At 47.8% G+C, this 21153-nt stretch overlaps 2 protein-coding genes across 2 annotated transcripts; one reads left to right on the forward strand and one right to left on the reverse strand.

Moving 5' to 3' along the window:
• Nucleotides 1-8196: 8196 nt before the first annotated feature.
• LOC136552961 (aquaporin TIP1-1-like) lies at nt 8197-10393 on the reverse strand. The gene is made up of 2 exons (XM_066544539.1): nt 10164-10393; nt 8197-9068 (listed from the first exon to the last, which is right to left on the reverse strand). The coding sequence occupies exons 1-2, from the start codon at nt 10294-10296 to the stop codon at nt 8449-8451; spliced, it is 753 nt and encodes a 250-aa protein (XP_066400636.1). The 5' UTR covers nt 10297-10393; the 3' UTR covers nt 8197-8448.
• A 6173-nt stretch (nt 10394-16566) lies between these two features.
• On the forward strand, nt 16567-17522 carry LOC136507876 (cyclin-dependent kinases regulatory subunit 1). The gene is made up of 4 exons (XM_066502475.1): nt 16567-16612; nt 16764-16844; nt 16945-17005; nt 17119-17522. Exons 2-4 carry the CDS (start codon nt 16792-16794, stop codon nt 17266-17268), a joined length of 264 nt encoding a protein of 87 aa, XP_066358572.1. The 5' UTR covers nt 16567-16612; nt 16764-16791; the 3' UTR covers nt 17269-17522.
• Nucleotides 17523-21153: the final 3631 nt, after the last annotated feature.

The raw sequence follows: 21153 nt of genomic DNA on the forward strand, positions 1-21153 counted from the left end.
GGGCGCCGGCCAATGGCCCAAGTGGCCTATCAGACCCTCGCTCCCCACGCACTTTTGTGAAACCACCCTTGAACTTTCTCGAAACTAACCCATAGTACAATAACACTATTTATGTGAGTCACGCTTTTGCATTGGGAAGCCTAGAAAAGTTTCTATTCTCACCCCGAGGTCCTTCTCTTCACCTTGAAGCAGAGCCGAGGGCAGGGGAGCATCGGGGCGTGGCCGATTTGGCACGGTAGGCCACTAGCGACGGCGAGGGCGGTGCGCGGGGGCAGCAGCAGCCCTGGTAGCAGGCGCGGGCAGCGGCAACTCAGCCTGACGCGGCCGGTGGGGGCTTGACCACATGCAGTCCTGGCAAGGCGGCCAGCATCAGCGCGGCTATGGTGGGGACAGCGGCGCGACTCGGCAAGGACCGGTCGGAGGGGCGCAGGAGGGGCGGCACGAGCAGGGGAAGGCGGTGGCGGTGGTGGCTCAGTCAAGCGTAGTCGGTGGTGGCCCGGCCACGCGTGGTCACGGTAAGGCGGCTCTGGCCCCAGCGGGCTCAGCGAGCGTGCAAGCGGCAGAGCGTGACCGGAGGCGGAGTTGGTGGCGGTGAAGGTAGGAATAGGGAGAACGAGCAGCGGCAAGGAGCTTGGTGGTGGCCAACTTGCTCTGCTCAGTCATGGCGGGCGTGCTCATGACGAGCTGCAAAGTGAGAGGGAGAACGCGAGGGGGAGGTAAAGAGGGAAGTGGGCAGCAGCGGCTCGGTCCTCTCCTCATTAACGCGCGCGTCGGATAGGGACGAGGTAGGTGAGATGAGCGGTTGAGAGCGAGCGCTGCAGTGACCGAACGGCAACAGACAAGAACACCTCCCTGCATGCACGCACGGACGGCATTACAGTCGACAGCAACTCACACCCGGCGAAGAGCGGCTATGGCCACGCTAGACTCGGTGGCAGCGGCGGCCGAGGGGAGTGCCAAGGTCATCGGCCAGCAGCAGCGTCGTAGACAGGGCTAGCCAAGGCACGGCCACACCGTGGCCAGACCGAAGTCAGCCCCCGCTAACCTGTGGCCACACGCGCGCACACCAACGCGGTGACCACGCACTCTCGGCCAAACGGTCTGACAGGGAGCTACGCACGAGTTTTAAAGCGAACGAAAAACTATCAACGATCATGTTAGAGGCTTAATCAACTCCCCTATCCCTAAGCCCGTAGTATCAACATTCCAAAGAAATGATCGGCACATGAAGAGGACAACCAGAAGGGGGATAGAAGCATGCCAATCTGGGTTCGTCGCGCTGAACGCTGGTTCATGAATGAGCACCGGATTGTAATTCGCAGCGCGTTCTTAGCTAAGTTCGAACAATTTAACGCGATTATAACCTACACTATGCTCAAGTGCTCACCTTGGGGCAACCAAAAGTGCTCCATCATATAAAAATTGCTTAATCATTTTTGTTGGAATTTAAATATCGAAATGGCATTGTCGATTATCGTTACAGACTTAGAAAGGATGGGAGTCCCGCTTGAACTAAACAACCATTAACACCTTTGATTGAATTTTTAAAAGTTCAGAACTTCGTCAATTTCAACTAGACAACAAGTCATGACCTAGTCCATACTTCGTACTAACTCGTGGGAACAAAATATTAAAGCACTATTTAAGTATTTTGCACATTATAATTCTTCAAAAATGCCACTTTCTAATTATAAGCTATGTCACATTTTCATTTACAAAAATCATTTTTCATCCCGAACATCTAAAACAACTTATTCTATTTTTTTCTTATTAGAATTTCATAAGCACGTTTACACATTAATTGAACTAACTCGCAATATTCCGTTCACTTCTCTTCTCATAAAAATGAGACCTACAATTCAATTATCCTTTCTTGGGAGTTTTAGAATTTTTAACACCCAAAAATTTGTTTTGTTAATTTCTTTTAGGCCTTAATCTAAGTACTAAGTAAGATCGTAACACCAGAGGTGTTACATAGAGTAGCCGCAAGCGCTCATGCTCGCCATCTCAGAGGAGGTGAGGTCAGGCGGTGAGCGGCATGCAGTCAGCCTGACATAAGCCAAGGTGTTCCCTGAACTCCATTTGACCAGGGGTGGCGAGCTGACCAGCAACAACCGGTACCTTGATAATGGAGCCAGCGATCACATGACTGGTGATTTGCAGAAGTTCACTGAGTTGGATGAAGGGATCACGGGGAAAGTGAGATTTGGAGACGGTTCATCAGTGAAGATCAAGGGGAAGGGGGTCGATCTTGTTCAAATGCAAGACAGGCGATCATTGGGTGCTCCCGGGTGTCTATTACATTCCACGACTCCGGAGCAACCTTGTGAGCCTGGGTCAACGGATGGAGAGCGATCATCGGATCATAATGGATGATGACGTTCTAGAGGTGTACGACAAGACAACAGCAAAGCTGATCATGAAGGTGAAGAGGTCTCTAAATAGACTGTATCGGATTGATCTGAATCCAATAGAGCCAGTGTGTTTTCTGACAAGCATCAGCGACGAGGCGTGGCTGTGGCATGGGTGGCTAGGCCATGTCAATTTTTAGTCGCTCAAGCAAATCGTCAGCAAGTCCATGGTCGGTAGTGTGCCGGCAATCACACATCCGGAGGAGGTGTGTAACGCGTGTCTGGCGGGGAAGCAGACGTGTGCATCGTTTCCGCGGTCGGCGCAGTGGCAAGCGGAGAAGCCATTGGAGTTGCTGCATGTTGATCTGTGCGGGCCTATCACTCCATCAACTACAGCAGGTAATTGGTACTTCATGTTGATCGTTAATGATTGTACACGATGGATGGCTATGTATGTACTGAAGACAAAAGATCAGGCGTGTGATACTTTTGTAAAGTTCAAAGCCGAAGCTAAAAATCAGGTTGGGCTTTAGATCAAGACTATCAGGTCTGACAGAGGGGGTGAGTTCCTGTCAATGGCATTCAGAGATGTGTGTGAAAATGCTAGGATCAAGAGACAGTTCACTGCTCCATACTCTCCACAGCAGAATGGGGTTGTAGAGAGGAGGAATAGGACAATGATGGAGATGGGCAGGTCTTTGATGAAGAGTATGGGAGTTCTTGCAAGGCTGTGGGGAGAGGCTATCAGGCATTCGGTTTATCTGTTTAATCGGTTGCCGAGCAAGGCGATGAGTGATCGCACTCCTTATGAAGCTTGGAATGGGAGGAAGCCACATCTCAGGCACCTAAAGGTGTTTGGGTGCACTGCAAATGTAAGGGCAGCAGTGCCTCATCTGAAGAAGCTAGATGATAGAAGCCACCAAATGGTGTACCTCGGTGTAGAGGAAGGAAGCAAAGCCCACAGACTCTATGACCCCCAACACAACAAGATTGTTGTGAGTAGAGATGTGGTGGAAAATGTCAAGTGAAAGTGGTCTGCACAGTATGATGGAGATGAGTTGTTGGAGTTTCAGGTGTTGAATGAGAATGTGTCAGGAGTTGAGCAAGTTGGAGGGGGAATTGCAGTGGGGACTAATTCAGTGCCAGTGGTAACAGCAGGAGATGCTTGAATTCAGTCACAGTCAACTGCAAGTAGCAATGGTGGTGTGTCGGATTTGCTACAATCTCTAGGAGCTCAGTCTGGAATTGCTGCAGGTGAGCATAGTCCAGTGACACAGTCTGTCGAAAATCCGACAACAGGAATAACTCAAGGGAGTGTATCAACACCTGTCATGCAACCATAGTTTGATCTAGACAGTCCAGAGGGAGGAGTTAGTGCATCTACTGGGGAAAGCTCTAAAAACAGGTAGAGAGGCTTAGAAGCTTATCTGATATATATCAACACACTTCAGAGATTGAGTTGATGTATGACTCTGATGGTGAAGCGTTGTTGGTGGAGATGGAGGAACCAACAAGCTATAGAGAAGCAGCCGGATACACTGAGTGGACTGAAGCTATGAACAAAGAAATTCAGTCTATTGAGAAGAACAGAACCTGGAATCTATGTTAGCTACCAGTTGGACACAAACCCATTGGATTGAAATGGGTATATAAATTGAAGAAGAATTCAGATGGTGAAGTGGTGAAACACAAGGCAAGATTGGTAGCTAAGGGTTATGTTTAGAAGAAAGGGATTGACTTTGATGAAGTCTTTGCCCCTGTTGCCAGACTTGACGCAGTTAGACTGATTCTGGCAATGGTTGCCAATAGGGGTTGGCAGGTGCATCACCTTGATGTTAAATCAGCCATTTTGCATGGAGAACTTGAGGAAGAAGTATATGTCTCACAACCAGAAGGGTATGTGGTGAAGGGGAAAGAACATCATGTTCTGAAGCTAAGTAAGGCCTTGTATGGTCTTAGGCAGGCCCCTAGAGCATGGAATGTCAGATTGGATAGAAGTATGAAGAAACTCAAGTTCAGGAGATGTGCAAGTGAACAAGCTGTCTACATTAGAGGTGAGGGAAAGAATGCTATCATTCTTGGGGTATATGTAGATGATCTAATTGTCACTGGTGAGGACCCAGCAGAAATTAGTGAATTCAAGAAGCAGATGACAAAGGAATTTGAGATGTCTGATCTTGGCCTGTTGTCCTACTACTTGGGCATAGAAGTTGGGCAGTATAGGGATTTCACTACAGTGAAGCAAACTGGATATGCAAAGAAGGTGTTAGATCAGTTTGGCATGGGTCAGTGTAATGCAACTAAATTCCCAATGGGTCCTAGATCCAATTTGCACAGTGACAAAGGAGGTCAGATAGTGAATGCTACTGAATATAGAAGAGTGATTGGGTGTTTGAGGTATTTATTGCATAAAAGACCAGATTTGGCCTACTCAGTTGGTATTCCTAGTAGGTTCATGGAAAACCCCACAATAATGCATATGAATGCAGTTAAGTAGATCCTCAGGTATCTGAAGGGTACAGTTGATCTTGGGTTGGTTTACACCCAAGGGGGATTAGAAGAAGTGTTGGTGGGGTACACTGACAGTGATGTGGGTGGTGATCTGGTTGGAAGGAGTACAACTAGTATGGCTTTCTACCTTGGTGAAAGCCTGATCACTTGGTGTTCACAGAAGCAGAAGACCGTGGCATTGTCTTCCTGTGAAGCAGAATTCATGGCAGACACATTTGCAGCCATGCAGTCTCTGTGGTTGAGGAGTCTGATGGCTGAAATCACTGCAAAATAGTCCAAAGTGGTGACATTGTTTGTTGACAATAACTCTGCAATAGCCTGATGAAGAATCCAGTGTTCCACGGCAGGAGCAAACATATAGATATTAAATATCATTTTTATCAGGGAGTGTGTAGAGCGTGGGCAGAATGCAGTGAAGAGGGTTAACACTGAACAACAGAAGGCTGATGCCTTGACCAAGCCACTGCCAGCAGGCAAGCTTGCGGTCATGAGGCATTTACTTGGAGTTCGCGATCTCGGTGGACTTTAGGATTAGGGGGGGGGGGGGGGAGACTGTTGATGTAATCCAGAAGTCAGTGAAGCTGGAGCTGAGCCGAAGTGGGGAGCTGAAGTTTGGCGCGTTTGAATTAGGAGGGACGCGGCGGGAACAGCGGTTGCTGTGGTGACCACGTCCAGAGCATGTCTGTGTGGAGTCAGTTGCATTGTGGCAACTTGTATCGCGTGTGATTGTCAGTTTCGGTGTGAGTCTTAGACAAACTAGCTCCTGGGTTAAGTAGTGGGAGCGTCAAGGTGTGTGTTAGCGCCTTTGGCACATTGTATCCATCATTGTACTTGAGACTATCCATAGTGAAAAGGGGCACTGTCTCCCTGGCGGTTACCGTGGATTCACGGGGTGTTCATCGTTTCTACTTCGCGTTTTCGCTTTGATCTTCGATTGCTTAGGTTAGCCACTCATATGATTGTGTGATTGTGATCCTGTTTTGCCAACAAGAGCGACCCGTGGCCGAGGCCGCAGCCACTCGTTTCCTCTACTGCTCTCCTGGCGGCAGCATTTCTCGTTTCCTCTACTTGCGTGATGCGTGAATGCGTGATCGCTCATCCTAATCAACCTCATTTGTCCACAATCACATCATAATTCCCTACGGAAAGCAATACATATGGCCCCTAGAACGACTAGCACAGTTAAGTCAGGAAGAATCCAGAGATTAAGCAAAAAGGATGTACTCTGGTGTCCAGGTTTAAAGCTAGAATTGCAGGGCTTTTTTCTGGACGGAGAGAGTACCCAACACGCCAACCGATTGATTTGAGCGCGTCTCGATCGAGTGGTAAGGTAGCCCAGGCAAGGACGGCTTGAGACGAAGAGAGAGTGGCTAGGCTAAGCAGACAGCGACTTGTCTGGTCCCTGGGGTGGTCCAATCGCTTACAAAAATATCCCAAAGGGTATAGCCTCTGTTCCATCCATCAGTGGTTAGGACTCGAATAATTCGGTGACAAGCTAGAAAGGATCATTCTTCTCGAGATTCCAACAGGCACAGGCTGGCTTGATTTCGCGCGTCACAAATCTGAATTGTACAATGTGGACGCACAAGACATGCTTCGAGATAGACAAACAGCCTGTTCGGGAGGCCGTAAACGATCGTGGATTATTTACTGCTGGCTGGTTTAGTGTGAAAGAAAAATATTGTTTCTGGCTGGAAATTTACGATCATTTACGAGCAAGCGAACAGGCTGAAGAAAACAAGACAGAATTACTAGCTGTTTTTATCTACTCATCAACAGTGGTCCTTAACTATTACAGTATCTGGACATCAGCAGTTAAGAGTAGACTGTAGAATGTTTCAAGTTAAGGAAAATGAGGGTAATCTTGTCCAGGTACCACAAGAGGACGAGCAGGGTTGACTTGAATTTCTATTCACATGCTGACATGCTCATGTCATGTGCCACACGGCAGTCCTCTCTGCGTCCTTAGTTTTTTTTTCCAGGGAATAAACGCTGGTTAGGACTTCGGAGATTCGGATTATCGGATTAATAAAGGATAGAAGAAGATAAGAGAAGGTGTCCGGTCACCGATCGGCGATCGGCGACGTGCGGTGCGGTATCTGCGCTTGTCTGTCTCAGAGTTAGTGGTGGGCCTGCCCGCCGGGGAGCGTCAAGCTGGCAGAAGAGTCCGGAGTCCGGACGCATGCCCGGCGCCGCGCGCGCACAGCGCCCGTGTACCCTACGTACCTGCCTTTGTAGGAGCCCGCCCGAGAGGCATATTCCGCGGAGGACGACCCGAGACGAGAGCTGCGTCAAATCCACCGTCGTCATTCTGCTGATGGGAGTTGTTGCTTGGCTTGCTGCTGATTGAACTAGTTTCAGTAGCTTGCAACCACCAACACTGACCACAGCGTATACTCCATGTTACAGGATACACTAGGGAGTGCACGCTATTGCTACGTGTAGCATGAACATGGCTCTGTACTAGCTTGGTCATCGACCGTGAAGAGCATCTGTTACCGTTTCTTTCTGATTGATCGGATCATAGCAATGACATTGCCTTTGTCAAGTTGAAGTTGCCAACCACCCGTCCTGTAGCTTCTACTACTCGGGAGCAGATGCCATCCATGGAGGACCATCGGTGCCCACAACGCATTTATACCTACTGGCACCACCACTTGCCATCGATCGGTCGCCATTTCATGAGCACGGGGACACGGGTACGAGCGATCGAGCAGGTCCGGAGGACGTACTGCACGAGGCTCCGCATCGCGATGGATATGAATACTATGCTCTTATCTGGTTTTTCCGCCAAAATTTTACATCATGTCACATCAAATATTTAGACACATAGAGTATTAAATATAAACTAAAAAATAACTAATTATATAGATTACGACTACTTTACGAGACAAATCTTTAAACCTAATTAATCCATGATTCGATAATAAAGTGCTACTGACACGTATGCTAATGATAAATTAATTAGACTTCATAAATTCGTCTCACGTTTTAACAAATTTTATAATTTATTTTTTTATTAGTATCAAACATCTCACGCGACTTCTCGAGTGACACCCGAAACTTTCTAAACACCATGCGTGCAACACGAGCCGGTCCACGTCCAGCCGACAGCTACAGGTCAGCCTTATCGCTCTGCCACACCATTCCGACGTGGCGCGCGTACCATCCCGCTCGTCCGCACATGGCGCTGCATTATTGCGCTGCACACCCGCCCCGCGGGTCGACGACGAGACGGCGATTCCCGTCGAAATCATCGCGATCCGAGCACAAGCATCCCAGATTTTCAAGCACATGATATTATATAGAGAGCTACTACGTGGGACTCGGTGAATACTCAGGCAAATGCACAAATTTCACAGAAGCAAACGGGTCCGGAATTCACGGTTACAGACTGGTCCAAGAAAGCAAACGATGCGAGCGGCGCCGGCGCAGCATTAGCAGCTTGAGATGTTCGACGATGCATGCACGTGCACGAGAGAAACTAAACGGCGAGGGGAGAGAGAGAGAACTGATCGATGATCTGCTAGCTGCGCACGGAGACGGAGAACGGAACCCAAGCTTGGGGGGCTCGCCACCGGCCAGCTTAGTAGTCGGTGGTGGGGAGCTGCTCGTGGGTGTGGGAGATGAAGAGCAGCTCGTAGATGGCGCCAGCGATGCCGGCGCCGATGAGTGGGCCGACCCAGTACACCCACTGGTATCCCCACTCCCAGCTGACGAGCGCGGGGCCGAAGGACACGGCGGGGTTCATGGACGCGCCGGTGAAGGCGCCGCCGACCAGGATGTTGGCGCCCACGATGAAGCCGATGGCGATGGGGGCGATGGTGCCCAGGCTGCCCTTCTTGGGGTCCACGGCGGTGGCGTACACCGTGTACACCAGCCCGAACGTCATCACGATCTCCAGCACCAGCGCCTCCCACACGGAGACGCCCGTGAGGCCGAAGGTGCCCGTGGCCAGCCCGCCCGTGGAGAAGCGGAGCAGGAAGCACGCCACCGTGGAGCCCAGCAGCTGGGCCACCCAGTACAGGAGGCCGCGGAACAGGGTGATGTTGCCGCCCACGAACGCGCCGAAGGTCACGGCAGGGTTCACGTGCCCGCCGGAGATGTTCGCGCTCACGGACACCGCCACGAACAGCGCGAAGGCGTGCGCCACCGCCGCCGCGATCAGGCCCGAGGGGGTCGTCGCGCCGCCGCTGGTCAGTTTGCCTGCGCGAGGGGGAGCACCAGCAGGGAATCAGTAAAACTAACACAATCAAATCTCATCAGGTGTTTCGTCGTCCACACTCAGATACTGACAAGTACTGCTGTAGGTAAAAACATGTTCAGGATTTTTCCCCCCCGGCCTTCTGCTTTACAACTGTGATTTTTACTGCTACTGTTGAGTCTTTAACTACTCAACAGTATCTGAACATGTTTACTAGTCCTAGCCAGTAGCATTAGCATGTTGATAAAACAGATTTGTTCAACACCGCGCTACCTAATTAAAAGGAGATTCATCCAGGTATAAAGATGGGGGTTTATGCAGGTTTTTGTCAGTTAACCGGGTCAGTTTGAGCTAGTATTAAGCACTGTCTGATATTTACTGGCCTGTCTGTAATATTCTCCTTTTTCCTGATATCATTAAACAAAACTACTGCATGTTTCTTTTCCAGGATACAGGAGGCGTTCGTGTCAGTGGAGGTGGGCTGGTGGGGCATTTCGCTAGTTTTGGGGAGCTTACGCTGAAGTTTGACTTATACTAATACTGAAATGTTATGAGAGAAAAATATTATTCTATAGCTAAAAAGTAGCGCTGAATAAGTGGCATCACAGAAAGTAACTCGAATAGAAGGTACTACAGATGCTGCCAAGGATTCCTATCTTCTGCAGCTCTAAAATCATGACACGCCTAAATCTGTCATTTGCATTAGTCATTTCAGCTAAAAGACCTCGGTTTCTTCATTTTTGACTTTTTTAAAAAGACATTTCTCTGAGCTCCTAGTTAACACTGGCCTTGTATTAGAAAAATCTACCGAAAGCCTGATAGCTAGTACTTATGACGAAAAGGACTTTTCTTTTTTCCCTTCATTTCAGTGACGAACTCAAGGAGCCGACCATGACTTGTGCTAGAGCATGACAGATTAAGCTGAGCTTAATTAAGTACTCATGTACTGTACAGGCTTGCTACCTGCTCGTTTTATGTTCATCTAATAATACTCCATGTGTTTGTCAGTCAGTGGAAAGTGAAAAAAGTACAAACTACTGAAGGCCAGATGAGGGCCGATCGAGCTTGTGTTGCAAGAGTAGGAGCGGAGGACTCACTGAAGGCCATGCCGGAGCCCTGGCCGGCGAAGACGAAGATGAGGGTGGAGATGAACTCAGCGAACGCCGCCTTGAGGGCGCCCGGGTGGTACACCTCATGGTGGGTCCCCACGGCGATCCTGCTGACTGGCATTTTCACGGCCCTCTAGCTCTAACCACGACTGTGTGCTTGGAGCTGGAGTGGAGCTAAGCTAAGCTCAGGGGTGTGAGATGCGGTGGTGAGGAAGAGATGCCATGGAGGTGGTATATATACCCCCCGCGCAGGCCTGCGGCCTGCGGCCAGACCCGGCTGGGCGGGCCACCGGGAGCGGCCGGTCTCCCCGCGCCTATCGGGTTGGAACGCGAGGGCTATTTCTCTAGCGGCGAAAATGAGCTGTTTGAGTGTGACTCTGTCGTGAGTCGTGACACCTGCAGCCGGAGTTGGCGTATTTGCCGCACACCCAACTTGCTTTTCCTCGGTGAAGTTTCCAGAGAGATCAAGTCAATATTGTTTCTTTAAAATTATTGTATTAGCCCTACACAAACAGACAAACTAGAATTTTAAGCAACACAGACTTTATAAGTTGGTGTTTACTCATATCTACCACCAATAAAAATTAATCTTTGTAGTGTCTCTTTTTATCTAATTTTCACCACAATACATATATAAATATACTTTGTAATCTCTATCCGTTTATTATAAACTTATCGATGCTTTGTATGTTTTTTCATCAATATCTCTATTGTTTCTCCCTCTACATGTGTGTCTCTGGATGGCTTCACAACGACCTGTTTAGCACGACTCCGGATAATTACTACAGTATAAGAAAAAGCCAAAGCCGGTTTGTCAGAGTCAAGATACCCCGAGTATCTCAAGGCACCGAATGATTAGCCACTTGGGCGGTCCAGCTAGCCAAAGCCTAGCAACTACGACCCACTTAAACCACACAGGCCCCGGGCTGAACGCCAAGACACGTGGCCCATCACGTCCACTCCCTTCTCCTTCCGCTGCACGCTACGCAGCCACGCTCGACCTCTCCCCCGTCTTAACCCCTAGGAAAGGACGGGAAGAGGTCGGACTCCACCAAGTACACCTGCCCTAACAGAGACAGGCACGCTCCGTTTACTTCATCGGGACAGAGAGGACGGCTATCTCTTGAGACACGGGATCTCAGGGCAGATGCTATCCCTGAGCACCCCTGCGCAGACAAGACCACACCGCGGGGCGGTGATAGCTGGTACGGCACTGCACCGTCGAAATTCAGCCTGACAAGACGGGCGTACAACCCACCCGCTATGGTATGGGTCGCACGATTCCGCCCTTGACTTCACGAGACTAACCAAGCCACCGAGAGCCTCGACATTGCAACCCAGGGTCAAGGTCTACGGCGCCATGACTCGGAAGGGCGATCAGCAATCCGAGAGTAGCCACCTGCTCCCTCGCTGTCGCCACGATACCACCATGAGAACAGGAGACGATGACGAGGGGCACGGCAAGACCACGTCGCACAGGACAGTTGGTGAACCACCGCCATGCCAATAGTGATGTCACGACTGGCATTGTGGCACCACGCCATGCCACGCCATGGCATGGGGAGCAGGATCACGATGACCACGACGATGACCATGCCTGAACGTGCGATGACGCCAGGACAAGACAGGATGGATTGCTGGCCAAGTTTACTCGCTTCTTCCTCCCTCAGGCTCTCGACCACTCGGGTCGGGAGAACCCATCCCTCCACTGTAACCTAGCCCCCGAACTCTATATAAGGGCGGCCAGTCCTCCCTTCAAGGGGGACGAAATCTCGGAGACTCCATTCTGGCTTTCGTTCACCTGACTCCTCGTACCTCGAATCCCTTAGCTTACACACCCCCATTGTAAGACCTCAGAGCACTTGAACCGAGGAACACGAACTCGCTACCCTCTCTGAAACTGGACATAGGGCTCCGGCCTGAATCGGTATAATTTCTTTGTATCTTGAGTGCTACCATCTCTTCCTAGAGCAACACGACACACATAAATTCACTCGTTGGTTTACAAGACACGGTTAAACAAAAAAAATGTATTCACCGACTCTTGTACATTTGACAAAACCGATAAAAACATGTCCTTGCTACGGTCCACTAAGGAGCCGGAGCCGGCCGACGCTCCACCAAATAGGGTCTACACGCATTAGTTGAATACTTAGCTTAGCCCATGTCTCGTGACATTGTCAATCATATTTTAGTTTTGAAAATTTAATTTTATTATTTTGCTATATTTTTTATTCTTGAGTTAACTTGAAACTCTTTACAAATTGCACCCTTTATTCAAAACTCCACTTTGTATTCTATTAAAAAAAAGGGTTTTAGGCTGTAGAGTGCACTCTTGATTACTAAGATGACATAAACAGACACTTAATCATGTATCATGTTGTTCTAAATCAACAATAAAACTTGAGGTAAGATTGAAGATGGACAATGGTGCTGACATTGTATATGTTAATAGAATTTGTTTTTTTTTTAGAATTTTAGGGTCGAGCCCCCATCTATTAACCAAAGTCAACAGACAATGTACCTTATTACAGCGCAGCAGATGGTACTGCCATCTGAAAACAGTTTTAAGAGCTAGTTCCAACATCCAATGATAACAACACTACCTAAACTCCCAGAAAAGGAAACCTCTAAAAAAAAGCTACTTTGGCAGAACAGAAACTTGACGCCACATCAACAAACTTGACGTCTCAACTTTCTTCTGCTTAGACCTTCCGCCGGGATACTGAACATGTCAGGCCCGGACACCGTTGTCTCCCCACCATCGCCAATTAGCAGAATTTACTTAATAGAATTTGTTGGTAATTTAGATGTAGTTCTGAGGGGTTGTTTTGGTTTAGTTTGTATAATAACGTAAGTGGTAAGTTAGATGCAATTTTGTAGGAGATTATGTTTTTAAAATAGCATATGTCGGTAAATAGATGTAAATTTAGGGATGACTTTATATTGTTTTTTCGTAACGAGTCTGGTAATTCTTCTAGGAAATAAATATATCATCTAGCTAATTCTATCAACCATTCAATCGTCATTAGACCGTATTGGATCGATGGTTAGATCTTTAAAATGTTTTTTTATGAATTATATGATTTATCCCTTTTTAAATGCGTCTTGGGACAATAACATGACCTGCTTTGAGACAACGACCGGGAGCGGGTCGCTTGCGGCGCCAGCTCAGGCAAAGCGCCGGACGGGGAGCTGTCCGCGAGCCACGCGTGCACAGAGGCGGGTACTCGTGGCTCGTGTGGATTAGGAGGCGCCGGCGACGTGACCCCTCGCCGCTAATTGGGCCGCCGGGATTAGCTGACGGGCCCCCCGCTCCCGCCTGTGCGTGAGCGTGGCTGGACGCTGGAGTCGTCGTCGTCGTCGATCGCTGCTGGCCCTGTCCTTGGGTCCCGGTTACCATCACAACATGTGCTCCACGCCGCTGCAGTGCTGTTGCTGATCTTTTCTACGGTCGTCCAGAAAACCATCTATTATGATGAAGTTGTGTGACGGCTAACGTAGAACCATTTCGAGAGCTGAATTACACATACCCCTCAAAGTCTTTCTTTGGCAATTTTGCTATAGTAGCTATCTGTAAGGACGTTTCTTTGTATGATCTGTCATGTTCAGTCTCGTTAGCTGTCTCACTCAAAAATGAAAACCCACAGTGTCCAACGCCGATATATCTTCTGGCCTATAGATCAGTCAATCAATCTCCTTGGAACAAGAAACGCATTTGACCCTTCGAGATTCTTCCGATGGATGGATAACAACATGCACGGCACCACCACCAGTCCACCACGCATCATCAATCAATGAACCAAACGAAACCAGACCTCCTTCCTATCGACAATTCCTCAAAGGACGGCGACGCGAGATGGTTCGGCGCGCCACTCCGGCACCGGCCCTGGACAAAAACAGCCATCCCCTCCATGTTTTCCCGCTGCCCACCCCCGGCTCGTACGACGGGGACGGGGACGGGGACACGGCATCCGCCGACAACTGCTCCTATGCTCGTTTCGGCGCGCGACGGGTGACATCCGCTCATAATTGGCTGGAGCGCCGTGGCAAATTACCACCCCACCCTCGGGTTCTCGATGCCTCCGTGCTCCTCCATGCGCCGGCCGGGCGGGCGCACAGCACAAGTGCTGCACAACCACTAGCCCACTGATGTCTCATCAGCCATTACTGACCCGGTCTGCTACTGCTAGGAGGACTACTATATGCGAGCTCCATGATTAGGAGAAACTGATTTGTTTTTTTTTTGGGGGAGGATTAGGAGAACCTCTAGTTACATTACGATTATCACGAGGAGTATACAATATGCGGGAGATAACCACATCCACAATGTTTCTTTAATCTTCGGCTGCCGCTGGCTTGCTGCTCCACTATTCTTCGCCTTGCACTTTTGTTCCTTTCCTTCCTCCTGTTGCTGCCGTACGCTGCCCCTCGTCACATGCATAGCCACGGTGCAGAACCTTTCAGATCTGCACCGCACGCAATACAAGTGTCACCACAACTGACGGGAATGCAGGACGTTGTATGTACCTCATCCATGGCTTTCTACGATTAGAGCAGCCACATGTTTAAAATAAGGTAACACTTTGTTGCTAACCTGCTGGTTAACATGGCCTGCTCTGTCTTGCTTGTGGATCAGCGGACCAGGCAGTTTAGAGCCAAGACGATGCTTTTAAATTATCACCTGATCCAATCTCAAGCCCGATTGTAATAACATGCTTGAGCAGTAGCAATCGATCTCATTCTCATCCGATCGTCGCTTTGCCTTGCTGGAAGTGGAACCCATTTTGCCACCGCGAGAATAATCGATCTCGCTCTCTGTCAAGCCTGATCCGGTAGGGAATGATAACTGTATTTAATTTGATGAAAAAATGCGTGGATCGAGCTCCAAAACTCGCCAATTTCCACGGAACCATGAGCTGGCGATGTTGGTCAACAGCGTGTTCGTTTGACTGTGGCTTATCGTAAATGATCATAAATTTTTAGTGAGAATAATATTTTTCTCTCACACAAACCAGCCAGCAGTACTTCTTCACGAACCAGCAATGATACGAACTTTGGATGGGATTTGTGAGCTGGAGCACTTAGCTTGTGGGGACATACATAACAAATTCATGTGGCAATTTGTCCTCCAATCCTCAATAAAAGAAATGTGGCAATTCGGGGTGGTAGGTTGCGGACCTGCAGCACCGAAGTCCACCTGTAAACTATGCTATTCTTTTTCATAATGAAACTCTGCATTAGGTCCTTTGTTGCTCTCAAAGAATCCTGCAATGGGGTTTAAAATAAGAGTCACATGAATTGGCACGCCACGCCGCCACTTCTTTAACCTTTGATTTCGATGGAAAATAAAAAAAACGTCCGTGAAGCAGTGCTGCTGGTGCTGCAAAGGGGGGAAAAAGGAAGAAATGTCATCATTTGTCTGGTTGTTTACTTCACCTCACACTTGGCTGGATTGGCTTCGTCCCATGTTTTTCTTCACTGTTTTCTGATAGAGTCGCAGTCGTAGCAGCATTCGTTCGACTTGGCACTTTGTTTGCATCATAAAATGCAAAGTTTTTGCCACTTTTTTTCCTTCAGAAATTTAATCTTTCGGTCTTTCCGATTCCATTCCTTTCTTGAAGACGACGCTGTAGAAGTGTGCAGGTCACGCACAGGAGCGACTATAAACGGGCTCGGCCCAACTGAGTGTTTGGGCCCTGGGACAGGGAAGTTGGACACCACATCAAGCGCTGGCAGGCTTCAGTCCACTAACTCTGGTGGATTTGGGCCTGGAATCCGAACTGTTTTTGTTAAACAAATTTAAGGCCTTCCTGATCGAAGCCTGACGAATGTATTAGTGGGCAAAAACCTAAATGGAAAGGGGCCCGCGGGCCGTGACGCGGTGCATGCGACAGTTGGGTTGCTTCGTGTGGAAGATACACCGGATGAGTGATACGAGCAGCAAAGAATTTCACTCCCAGTTCAAATCTCAGAAATCGAAACAAATAAATATGAGACCCGTTTCATGTGAAATCGCTACGGGCAGTTAGACTCATTTCTACTACATGGGAACAAAATGGAAGCAGTGAATAAAAAATGAATCCATATTCGTGCTCGTCGAGTATCCAACAACAACGGGCAAATCGGCTCTAGCAATATTTTACTCGCGCCAAGCCACGTTCTCAAAATTCGAAACTCCCTCCCATCCATCCACGCTCTCGCTGCCCCTAATTTGAACGCAAACCCAGCCCACCGCACCCGTCGGCCGTGATCCCGCAACCGCAACGACTACTTCCCCTATCCGCCCCTGGCCATCTCGCCCGTCCATCTCCGCACCGACGGTCGGGTCCCTCCGTTTCCTCTTAATTTAAATACGTACCCATCCATTCCCACCCCCCGTCTCCTCCAACACGCTCCCCTCGCTGCGACTCGTGTCGGCCCTCATCCGCTCCAAGGTACGCGCGTCGCCTCCCCACCCCCCAAATCCTTCGATTTCTCGTCTTCTCCGCGAAATGTTCCTCTGTGAGTCGAGGCTTTGCTCTGGTTGCCGCTCGATTCGGTAGTTGGTCTGGGGATTCCGCTAAAAACTTGGGGATTCTTCTGTAGGGAAGTTGATCGAGAAGTGTTGGTGGACATGGGTCAGATCCAGTACTCCGAGAAGTACTTCGACGACACCTACGAGTACAGGTAGATGCGAAACCCTCGCCGTCATGATCTCCACCCTTCCCCATCTCTTTCGTCTGCGGTGGTTGGCAAAACCCTAACTGGACCCCCTTTTTCCGCGCAGGCACGTCGTCCTCCCGCCCGAGGTCGCCAAGCTCCTCCCCAAGAACCGCCTCCTCTCCGAGGTAAGACGCCTGCAGTTTCACCGACATTCCTGCAGATTGTGTGCTCGTCCTGTCGCTTTGGTTGTCTGATGTCTGGGTTTTTGTGGGTGGGTTTTCCCTTTTCTTCTGTGCAGAACGAGTGGCGCGCGATTGGCGTGCAGCAGAGCCGCGGGTGGGTGCACTACGCGATCCACCGGCCGGAGCCGCACATCATGCTCTTCCGCCGCCCGATCAACTACCAGCAGCAGCAGGAGGCGGCTGCCGCGCAGATGCTGCCCAAGTGAGCCCCTGCTGGCAAGGGTGGCGACCAGAAATGTTTAAAACCCTAGTCCCCTTTTCATCTCTTTGATTAATTCCTGTGTCTGTTGGTTGGAAACTTGGGATCTAGTTGGGTCGACTTGGTGGTGTCTGCCTTGTGTTCGTGGAAATGTCTGTGAAGGAACTGCTATGTGTTAGGCTGTGTTATCATGACCATTTTCTTGTGATCAGGATGACACTCTTGTTGCGATGTGATCTTTGCGATGGTTTGATTCTGTGACCAGGATGACCCCTCCTTTGCGATGTTATCTTTTGTGATGGCGTGATTCTGGTTAGTAGCGATGATATCATGTATAAATCTGTTGTATTCGACGATCAGGTTATTTATGGTTATTTTGGGTGCTTGTGATAACACATGACGAATAGATGATTCCTTGTGATTGTCGAGGTTAAAATTGTCACCTAATGAATGCAATTCAAACATGCCAAGGAAGAAATCAGCTAGTGAAATTAGTCTGGAATCTTGGCTGTCATTGTGGGCGCGAGAGGAGGCAAAATTAGCCATAGCCTTGATATGATACACTTGCATATGTGATGATGATGTGTAGTTTTTGTTAGCGCCTAGCCTGCTATATGGAAGGTCTTTTTTTTTTTGAGGAGGAACTTTTTTAAAAACTTGACCAAAGGAAAATTCTAATATCTATGATACATAATAAGTTTAATAAGATATACAAATGCTGATATTTCTTTTTAGGGTGGATGGAGTAGTATAGTTTTCGTGCAATTATGTGGCTAGTAGATTGTTTCATTTCATTAGAGGTGGATGTTTGGTTAGACATTTGAGAAACTATGGGGCTGTTTGGTTCTTGCAGCAACTCCTAAAATTCTTGTCACATCTAATGTTTGGACACATGCATGGAGTATTAAATATAGACTAATTATGAAACTAATTGCATAACTTGCGACTAATTTGCGAGATGAATCTTTTAAGCCTAATTAGTCCATAATTTGACAACGTGGTGCTACAGTAAACATACGCTAATGATAGATTAATTAGGCTTAAAAAAACCCGCCTCGGAAATTAGCCTCCATCTATGTAATTGATTTTGTAATTAATCTATATTTAATGCTCCTTATTAGTATCTAAATATTCGATGTGACATGAATTTTAGGAGCGACTAAAAAACCAAACACCCCCTATATTTGGTTGGACATTAAAGTTGCAACCGCTGAACTCAACTCTTGTCACCGTGCCATTTCACCTTCTGATTTACAACTACCCGGACAATTGTGTAAGTGTCCTGTGTCCCCGCCATCCCTGGATGCACATTTTAGCTCCACTGTGATGTACTCGTTCCGTCCCATTGAAAGTGTTGTTTTTTTACTTTTAGACTTTTATTCGACCGTTCGTCTTATTCAAAAAATTTATACAAATAATAAAATAAATATATCATTATTAAAGTATTTCTAATGATAAAATAAGTCATAAAAATAAACAATATTAATACAAAAATTTTGAATAAGACGAACAGTGAAATAAGAAGTCTAAAAGTCAAAAACAACACTTTCAATTGGACAGAGGGAGTATAAGGCAACAACGGGACGTCAGAACCAAAAGGCCGCTAGACAAGAAGCCAATCACAACTTCTTCGTTTTGGTTTGGTCTCGGTACTTGGTCTCCATGACATATTGCAAGACTACTTTTCAAGGGCTTTGGATTTTGCACGTCTGTGTCAGATGAGCGCTAGTCTCCTAGTGGACAGCACAGAGCAAGCTCTTCAGTCTGCACAATTAGTTTCTTAGTTAGTCGCAACAAAGTGCATTCCACTACCTTGCGGTGCTTTTTATTCATGTTCTACCCCATCACTAATGGCACATCACCGTGATGTGATGACGGGGGTGTATGTTTCCTAACTTCTTAATGAAATACATGTTAAGCATGTTCTCAAAAAAATATTTTGCACGTCTACCCACCAAAGCGTGTGTTTTAGCTCATGACCAAACATTGCCCCTTTGCAGATTAGATGCGTCCGTTTCTTACTTCGGCTGTCATTTGACTTTCTACCACAACTACCGAACTAAGTTTGTCACACTTATAGCCCACCAGTGATTGCTCCATTTCTTTGCCAAATCATGCCTAAGGACCTAAGGTGGAGCAAAAAAAATGGTAACAACACATTTAGTAAAGATTGGCAAAAATGTGGCAACACGTAGTCATTATCCAAACACACAAGTCACGATGCCACACCGAAGTCTACTTGGATTTTGCACGTCTGCGAAAATTAGGACCAAAAACATCACATAAACAGACAAGTGAGAAAAGGTAAAAGAAACTACCAACCATTGAATCAGTGCTAACAAGGCCCAGTGCAAAGATAAATCAAATGGATAGGATTAACCATTGGCAACCTAGTTCAACAAACCAATCGCAAGTACTTATAGTCTGCACCCGTAAAATATATAGGCATAACAACAACAATAGTTATTATTCATTGTATTATTCTGCTTGTATGATCTATTGATAGCCCCTTTATACAATCAAATCAGCATCCATATTCCTTTTTTCCCTTTATTTCTATGCTTAACATAGACATAATAGTCATATTTTCAAACCCAACTTTTAGAAAACAAATATTAAAATATTTGTGCAATAGAAAAGAACAAAATTAACACGGTTAGAAATTCAAGAAGAACAGTTCTAGCCTTCTAGGCATATGCCAGTTGGAATAGTATATTCATCTGGTTAGTACTTAGTATACTGGCTGCTCTGATCCAACAAGAAGCAGCTTCCACAGTCACAGTGCAAACATGTTTAGAATACAAATTTATCTCAATCAATAAACTGAAGCAAAGGAGTAAAAAACTATGCCCTTCAAATAGAGAAGGAAACATGGGGAAATTCATAGTATGGCATGATTTCTAGGCGAAAATCAGGATTAATCCAGAGAATCAGCCCCCTTATGAAAGATTGTTTACGGTTTGCAAGCGACAAGAGAAAAATACAAATGATTTGCATATGGATAATTAGTACTACTCTTTTCTCATGTATTATAGCGAGAATCAATATCTATGCATGCCGGCGCCGCTTTGCTTATAAATGTACATACACAGCATCGCATCAGATTAAGTTAAAAAGTCATCCCGGAAAATGCGTGTTCTCGTAGCCGCGTTGATAGTTTTCAGCATGGCAGCGTCTGGGCTGGCTCGCGCGTTGATAGTTTTCGCCCCCTGCTGCTCCATTGCCAGGGGTGGCGGCGTCTCTGCCTCCCCCACCTTATAACCCCGCCACCAAGGGGGCACCTGGTCGCGCCACATGTCCTGGAGCCTGGCGACACCCCCCGGCACTACAAAACTGAGTACACTGGACGTCTGCCTCCTTTGCACGGGTGGCTTCGTCGATACTTCGACAGTAATCGGGGCAGCCCTCAAGTTGGGCGCTATGGCCTTGCGATGGAGACCGCATTGATGCGCCAAAGGCGAAGAATACGCCATCGCTCGACGTCTAGTGTCATGCTCAAGGCGGGCACAACACTTGGCCGAGCCCGGGTGTGACCGGCGAGGGCGCGAAATGGGAGCGGAGAGGCGGGCGTCTTGATCTACTATTTTTTTTCTTTTCTGTGTAAGGCGTCTTGATCTACTATTTTTTTTCTTTTCTTTTATTCTTTTTGCTCTATGTAAGGCGTCTTGCTCTATGTAATTATATTATACATTTAAGGTCGGTAATGTCCCAAGAAAGATTAAATGGTTTGGCAACCTGAAGAGGAGACACCTTACACACAAAAAAAAAGAAAAAAAAGAAAATAGTAGATCAAGACGCCCGCCTTTCACACCCTTGCCGGTCACACCTAGCCCCGGTTGAGTGGTGTGCTCGCCTCGAGCACAACGCCAGACGCCCCCCCCCCCCCCCCCCC

This window comes from Miscanthus floridulus, chromosome 1 (assembly GCF_019320115.1).
Source record: "Miscanthus floridulus cultivar M001 chromosome 1, ASM1932011v1, whole genome shotgun sequence".
NCBI lineage: Eukaryota > Viridiplantae > Streptophyta > Magnoliopsida > Poales > Poaceae > Miscanthus > Miscanthus floridulus.